Consider the following 8,622-nt stretch of genomic DNA (forward strand, 5'->3'; position numbering starts at 1 on the left):
GACAGGTGGATCCTTGGAGCTTATTAAGCTGCCCTAGCTGAATCCATGAGCTCCAAGTGCAGTGAGAGACGGAATGATGGATGATACCCTGACATCACCCTCTTGCCTACATGTTCATGAACAGACACACACACACACGAGCAAACAGAAAACAAAACAGCAACAAAAGAAATTTGAGCCCAGAGCACATATATTTTAATGCACTCCCTGAGTGATTTTTTTTCTTTTAGTACGCATGTAGGCTTGAGAAGAACCCCTAGGTTGTATTTACTATTGTTTATTGCTTGTTTAACTTCAGGTCCCAGATCCTCATAGTGACTTTTTTCCATTCTTAGGTTAGGCAGATTTTAGAGCTTTGTCCTAACCTGGAGCATCTGGATCTTACCCAAACTGACATTTCAGATTCTGCATTTGACAGGTTAGTTATTTTTAAATAGCTGGATAAATTCTAATTATGAATCATTAGAAGTGTTCTCTATTTTCTTATTTGCATAATTTCTGTTTACTCATACTATTATATTTTACTACCAAATCCCTACTGTGGGTGGCTATCACTTGATAGAATCCTCCCAAGCTCTTGCCTCTTGGCCAGGGGAGACAGCTGATCCAAAACACCTGCTTTGCCATCTGTGTGTTATGGTATGAAGTCTAGGCTTGCAAACCTAGACATGGTATTATCTGTTTTTAAGGTATTATTTGTGCTTTTAAGTGCCTTTTGGAAAAGATCCCTTTTAATTCATGCTTTTTTGGTTCAGTCCAGCTTTCTCTTAGCAGCTTGTCCTTCTTATTCCAGCCCACCCTTCATTCCCACTTCTGTGGTTTCCTACTTCATAAGTAGAGGTTCTCTGAGGGTCTCGCATCCATGGCTTTCTCCCATCCTGTCCTCTATTAACAGTATTGGTGTTTAATTACTACTCTTAGTATCTCTTTGTTTTCTTAGCACTGGAAATAGTCCCTGATAGTAGAAATTCCATAAATGTTTAAGTGATTTTATTATACTTAAAATCTTTCTAGTATTTATCTGTATACATGTGGTCTAATGCATTTGAGGAACTTACTAGTTTTGTTGCCTCTTAATTGTAGCTGGTCTTGGCTTGGTTGCTGCCAGAGTCTTCGGCATCTTGATCTGTCTGGATGTGAAAAAATAACAGATGTAGCTCTAGAGAAGGTTTCTAGAGCTCTTGGGATCCTGACATCTCATCAGAATAGCTTTTCGAAAACTTCTGCAAGCAAGATTACTGCAGCTCCGTGGACAGATAAAGACATTCCCGAGCAGTCCACTGAGCAGTATCCCTGTTTGCAGGATCTAACTGACAAAGGCATTGGCGGAGAGATCACTAATGAGCACGCCTGGACTAAACCTGAGCCTTCTGAAAGCTTCTCTGCTCCTTACGTGTGGGTGTTAGATGCTGAAGATTTGGCTGACATTGAAGATGCAGTAGAGTGGAGACACAGAAATGTTGAAAGCCTCTGTGTAGTGGAAACAGCCTCCAGCTTTGGGTGTTCTTCATCTGGTTGCTACAGTAAGGATGTTATTGGACTAAGGACTAGTGTCTGTTGGCAGCAGCATTGTACGTCTCCAGCCTTTGCATATTGTGGTCATTCATTCTGTTGTACAGGGACAGCTCTAAGAACTATGTCAGCACTCCCAACATCTTCTGCAATGTGTAGAAAAGCATTAAGGACTACATTGCCTAGGGGAAAAGACTTAGTTTATTTTGGGAATGAAAAATCTGACCAAGAGACTGGACGTGTACTTTTGTTCCTCAGTCTGTCTGGATGTTATCAGATCACAGACCATGGTCTCAGGTGAGTATTCAGTTACAGAGCAATTAGGCAATGGGCATGTTCTTGTTCTCAGAGGAAATATTAAAATTTTGATCTTTTTTTTTCCACTTGATTTATTTAAGCAAAGGGGTTAACCAAGCTTTGTTAGTGTTGAACCAGTATAATTTCTGATACCAGTATTAAGCTTCATCTTAGTTTAAATACATTGTGATATACAGAAGCATTTGCATTTACAAGTTTAGTAAGTACTAATAAGTAATTGGCCATTGCATTTTTGTAAGACATTCTGATAGGTAGATATATATGTAGGTTTTAGTCTCAAGGATGTGTTACAGAAGGAAATTTTGCTTTGCGGACTTGGGAAAACAATGTCCGTAGTAGCTTCATTATGATACACAGCTTCTAAGTGCTTGTAAACAAACCCAAAGTGCTGCTGAGCTAGAGTTTAGATTATGAAGCTAGAGTTTAGGATTTGGGGCTGCTGGTGATCAGTATCTACTTACTGATTCCCCCCCACCCACACACCTTTTGAGACAGGGTCTCACTCTAACCCAGACTGCACTTTTACCACAATCCTTCTTCGGCTTCTGAGTGTTGAGATTATAGGCATGAGCCACCGTGCCCAACTTAGTACTTTAAGTCATAAGGCTCTTCTTTTTTGTGTGCAGGCACACTCTTTATTTCTTTTTCTGTCCCCCTCCCCCTTTTTTTCCTTTTTCTTTCTCTCTGATTCAGGGTTTCGTTTCCAGGTTGGCCTCAAACTTGCTAAGTAGAAGAGGGCAGCGTTGCACCTCTGATTGTCCTGCCTCTACCTCCCAGGTGCTTGCAGGTGTGTACCACCACACCTGGTTTAATGCAGTGCTGAAGACCAAACTAAGGCTTGGTGCATGCTAGGCAAGAGCCCTAGCAACTGAGCTACATCCCAGCCTTGTAAGCACAATTCATAGCATATCAAACTAGTCACCCCTCCCCCTTTTTTCCCAGGGTAAAGGATAATTGTAGGCAAAATGATGAGTTGCTCTGAGAGGTGGATTTCTACAGCCAGGTCTTCCAGATGCTTTGTTGGACCCACTTGGAGCTGTTAGGCTATGTGTACTCTGATACAGTGTTGGGTTCACAGAATAGGGGGCTAGACTTGTTCCTGAGAGTGGAAGTGGGCTTGAGAGCTTGGTCAGGACTGAGACTTAAAGCTGGTGGATTGCCATGACTCCATAGGTCATTTATACAGAACCGGCCTTCTTCCGTATTCAGACATGTTCTTGTGCATGCTGTTTTGTTACCATGTAGCTCCGGTTGGTAGGGCAGGGTGCCCAGTCTTCCAGTCAGCTGGCTTTCCTGTATGACTCTTGATGCCTGTTTCTCCAAGTCCTACTCCTGCGATACCATATTTTAGCTATTTTGAATAGTGCCTCTGTAAGCATCTGCGTACAAGTATTTGTTTGAATCTCTCTTTGCATTTCTTCCATTTATTACATTATTTTTTATAGTTTTGTATGCCTTACAAAATTTATTCTTAAGTAGTTTATATTTTTGATGCTATTGTAAATTGAGTCATTTTCTTAATTTCCTTTTTTTTTAATGCCAGTGTATAGGGGGAAAATTGGTTTTGAGCACGGTCTCACCATGTAGCCTAGGGTCCCTCATAACTCTCCACCTCCTTTCTCAGCTTCCCAGCACCCTGATGATAAATGGACAGATGTTTAGGAATGGGACTGATTTTTTTTTTTTTGTCTTTTTTGTCTTTTAAGACAAAATAACAGCTCACGGAGAGCTGTTCTTTTGTCTTTTTTTTCAAGTAACCCAGACAAGCCCCATTGTCTGCTTACCCTTTTCATCCACAAGCTCGATTTACATGCTGATGTAAATCAAGCTGAGGCTCTCCTACCTCATAAACATCATATCCCACTGTGGGGTTCAGCACAGCCACTAAAGCCCCAATAGAAATCCTGAGGATCCTCCTGAATTAACTTCTTCCTAGACTCTCCTGTGTACATAGTCCTATCTAGCCCAGTGAACTGGGTATCAAATGTCACCTCTTATGCCTAGTCCCTCAGAATGCCTGTCCTTCCAGTCTTGATATACATGGGGACCTCAGCCTGTGATAAAGATGTGTCCCTGATTGTTTATATGATCCAGTCCCTTAAGGACAGATTTCCTTTGTTAGGCCTCAGGTTATGCAGACTTTATGCTAAGGAGAGATGAATAGTTGATGTTACTCAGGCTGTCTCGTAGGTAGCATATTTGGTTTCTGTGTTTTTTATTGGAGAATTTAATCCATTTACATGCAACATAATTCTGGAGAGGAAAAAACTATACCATTTTGATCATTTTTTTTTCATTGTTTTTAAGTCCTTTGTTCATTTTTTTTGTTATTTTTTAATTTGGTAATTGTAGTACCAAGTTACAATTCCTTTCTCATTATTGTTTATCTGTTACATATCTTTTGGTACATGCTTATTATGAGGCTTACATAAAAATACTGCAATTAGACTCTTTCTACACCAACTTCAGAACTAACCTCAGCTGTGTATAAAACAAGGGACATCTGGGGACACAAATGTGACTTGATAGGTCTTAGCATATATGATATAATACATAAAATCCAGTAGGGGGAGAGGGAGGTGCATAAAGGGGAGGGTGTTTAAATATGATTAAGATACACTGTATGAAATACACAAAAGTTCAATAAAAACATATGTATATTGAAAAATCTTCCACACTCTACCTCATTTCTGCTGCCTTTCATGTATTTGACTATTTTAGCTATTGTTATTTTTTATTGTTTTTGCTTATAGACTTCCATCATGAAGCTTAAATGATTCACACGATATTAACAATATTCAAGTGGTCTGGATTTGATGATATATTTACATTTAGCATTGAATTTTATAGTTCCAGAAGTTTCCTTATTTGTACTTAGCACTTTGTTTCTACTTGAAGAACTTCCTCAAGCATTTTTTTTTTGTAATGCAGATTTAGTGAGGATAAATTTCTTTAATTTTTCTTATCTGGGACACCATTCATTTTTGAAGAACAGTTCTGCTGGATATAGTGTGTAGTTGTCTTAGCTGACAGTTACTGTTTCTGACACCTTGACTGATTTATTCCATTATCTTCTGGCCTGCAAAGTATCTACTTGAAAAATCAGTCTAGTTGTGGTCTTAGTGCTTTTAAATTGTTTTTATAGTTTAACTAGAATGTACCTTTTGAAGGACCTCTTTTAATTGCATCTCTTCATGTCTTTGAACCTCATGGATTTGTACATCTATATGTCTTCTAACACTTGGCAAGTTTGTAGCAATTATTTCATTAAATAACTATTTGAGACAGGGTCTCCCTGTAGCCCCAGCTGTCCTGGAACTCACTATGTAGACCAGCTGGCCTTGAACTCACAGAGATCCGCCTGCCTCTGCTTCCCAGTGCTGGGATTAAAGGCATGTGCCACCACGCCCAGCTAGTAACTGATTTTTATGTGTTGCTTTGCTCTTATTTTGCTGAATTTTTAGGTCTAACAGCATTTTGCATGTGGTTTTCTTTTCCTTTTTTTTTTTCCTGTGCTGATGAGCTAACCCAGGATCCAGTATGTGCCAGACAAACACTCTACCACTGAGCTATATCCCTAAGTCTGTGTATAAATTCATTAAGGTTTTCTGCATATAATATGCCATCTATAAAGAGATCATTTTGATTATCACTTTCTACTTTGGATATTTTTTATTTCTTTTTGCTTATCTAATTATTCTGACTAAATTTGCTTTGTAGTAAGTTTGAAAACTGAGAAATATGTCTTCTAACTTGTGTTTTTCAAGATTGGCTCTTGGAAGTGGCTTGAGATTATGAATTTTGGAGGGACATTTTCATTTTTGTAAAGAATTTGTTTTTGATTTGATAGGTTGTATTGGTTGGTGTGTCAATAATACTGTCTTTCCAATCCATGAACGTGGGATGTCTTACCATTTATTGAAAATCATTTTAAATTACTTTCTGCAGTGTTTTGTAGCTTTGAGTATACATGTCTTTTACTTAGGTTAATTCCTCTGTATTTCACTGTCTTTGATGCTGCTGTAAATGGAATTATTTTCTCAGTTTATTTTTCAGATTTTTATTAGTGTATATACAACTGAGGTTTGTGTGTTGATTCCATCTCCTGACACTTTGCAGAATTAATTCGTTAATACTAATAGGATTTTTGTGGAATCCTTTATGATATTTTTATCTGACAGAATTTTACTTTTCCTTTTCCTTTTAGATACTGTTTACTTCTTTTTCTTGTCAAATTACTCTGAGCAGTACTTCTAATACTGTGTTAAATACAAGTGACACCCATGAACACTTATTTTATTACTGGTTTTATAGGAAAAACTTGGACTTTTATGACTGAGTAGTATGATGTTAGCTGTAGGTTTTCCATTTTTGACCTTTTTCATGAAGAAGTTTCCCTTACTGGATGTTTTTACCAATAAGAGATACTGAGTTTTTTTTCTCAAGACAATCATGTGGTTGTTTTGTTTTTTTTTCCTTAGCAGTGTATCATATTTTGCTGGTTTATATATATAATCCTTTCAGTGTGCTACTAGATTTAGTTTACTAATATTTCGATGAGGAATTTTGCCTGTGTTAATAAGGGACAGTGGCTTATAGCTTTCTTACTGTATTTTTGTCTGGCTTTGATTTCAGAGTAATAATGGTGGCCTTATTAGAATGAGTAGAGAATCTTCCTCTTTAGTATTTTGGCAGAATTTGAGAAGGTATAGTGTTAATTCTTCTTTAAATGTGTAGGAGAATTCATCAGTGAAACTTCTTGGTTTTGACCTCTTGTAAGAAGGTTTTGATTATTCAAAACTAAGCTAAGGGGATACTAAAAAAAAGATAAATTCAAATATAGCATGAAAACATTCCATTGTATGTATTAGCTGTTCTGTCAAAAATACAGTGCTGGCCGACCCGCTACCCACTCTGGGTCCTTGTCTGATTGAGTTGGCATGGGTCCTGTGCTCCATCTACAAAAGTTCAATAAAAATTTTTTAAAACTCCACAATGTTGGGTATTGCAGAATGGATGTAGGCATTTCCTTATTTAGCCATCTGTAATCCTCGCTCTGCATGAGTCATCCTGTCTCCTTATCCTGGGGTGCTGCTCTGGGGATCCTGTGTACCTCCCACTCCCATAGGTTTGGCAGGGCCAGCTTATGCTGCTTGCTCTGGGTCAGGCCAGGATGGTGGAACAGAGTTGTGTCCTTGTTTGCTGTGCTTGCCACTGGAGCTGGCTTCCTGGTTCGGACAGCTCCGGACAGCATCATGCCCATTGTCTCTCTGAGGCCACACCTGGTGGCAGAAAGTTCCCTGGCTGAGTAAATAATCTCAACCTTCAGTCTCCTTTCTTATAGGGGAGAAATGCCTTCTCTAGGGAGGAAGCTGCTCACCCCTAAGACAGCCTAATCTTTTTCATTTGTTCCACTCTGTCTTTTCCTTCTTGTTTCATCCCCTTGGTGAGCCATTATTCATGTTTCAGAATCTTCCAGAGAATCACTAGCACAACACTTGGCTTTCTGTTAGTTTTTTCCCCAGGAACTGTAGTTCTAAATCTTACATGTTTGCTTTCTTCTCTTTCAAAACTGGCTGTAAATTATTAGGTTTACAGTTAAATTAAAACACTTATACAATATTGTACTCTGTATAAACCCTATAAGACATAAAATTAAGTGAGGTTTTAAACTTTAAAAAAGTTCTCCATTTCATTTTTAAAATACACAGTTTCATGCAGAAAAATTCATTTTTAATACAACTGATACTAAGATGCATATGTGTTTCTAATCTCTATATATCTGATTATTACTAGTCACAGTCAGTTCATTTCTGAGCTCCTTGGCATCTGAGCATGGATATAAAGTCATCAGGTAGATTTCAATGGTAATGTTTTTCACATCTACTAGTTAGTTAGTAAGGAGCAAAATTTTTATGCTTTGAAGAATTTTTTTTTTTAATAGACCTACTTCCCAGGTAGCACCCCCCCATAGCCTCCCTTCCCCCACTAGAGCCTTTATACTTTGATATCCCTGCTACTTCTGCTGTGTTGTCGGCACCCCCAGCCATTCCCCAGCTACTTCTGCTGTGTTGTCGGCACCCCCAGCCATTCCCCACTACTTGTCCTTCTGGTGAATCTAGTCAGCTTATCTAGAGGTCTTTGTTTTGGGAGGGTCAGCTGTTCCTTATCTAGCAGTATTCAGTTGTCAATATTCCTTTGGATAAGATTGGGGTCTGCTGTTCAATTTCCAAGTTCTATGCTGGGTTACTATCTGGGAATCCCTTTGGCCACCCTGGCCAACAACTCAGAAGGAGGTATCGCCTGTCTGGCATTGTTGCTTGCTATGTAGCCTTTAGCTATACATATGGTCTCTTGTGAAATTATATTGGCCCCTTTAATCTTTGGTTATACTTTCCTTTTGGGTGTTTAAGGCCACACAGTTGGTCCAGATAAACCGATTTATTTTCACTCTTAAGGTCATTTAAGGATCTGTTCCTTAGGGGTCACATGGGCTTAGGATGAGCCCCTGGCTCCTTTCTTTTACCAGTTCCACCTATGTGAAGATAAGTCAAAGGTCCTGTTCGACCATGGTTGGCTTCACTTGGAAGCATGGATGAAATGATTCCTCTGTGTTGACCCTCCTCTTTATAGACTGGACACTGGTTCAAGTCCATCTGGTGGGGTCTCCTTGGCCTCCTTGATCAAGAGCACAGGTGACCCACCACCATTATAGGACATTTTGAAAGATGCTTGTAGTCTCCTGGAACTAGTCAACCTAGGAGGGCAAGGAGCAAAAAATGTCCTTTATGT

General features: G+C 39.0%; 1 protein-coding gene across 3 annotated transcripts in view; it reads left to right on the plus strand.

Moving 5' to 3' along the window:
• Fbxl5 (F-box and leucine rich repeat protein 5) overlaps positions 1 to 8,622 on the plus strand; it is a 41,646-nt gene that overhangs the window by 20,896 nt on the left and 12,128 nt on the right. For all 3 annotated transcript variants that reach the window (XM_008826888.3, XM_029560522.1, XM_008826887.3), the window contains 2 exons: positions 336 to 418; positions 1,084 to 1,809. In XM_008826888.3, the coding sequence (XP_008825110.1) occupies positions 336 to 418; positions 1,084 to 1,809 (809 nt within the window). The remainder of the gene's footprint in view (positions 1 to 335; positions 419 to 1,083; positions 1,810 to 8,622) is intronic.

Source organism: Nannospalax galili, unplaced genomic scaffold (assembly GCF_000622305.1).
Source record: "Nannospalax galili isolate Female #2095 unplaced genomic scaffold, S.galili_v1.0 scaffold271, whole genome shotgun sequence".
NCBI classification, from domain to species: domain Eukaryota; kingdom Metazoa; phylum Chordata; class Mammalia; order Rodentia; family Spalacidae; genus Nannospalax; species Nannospalax galili.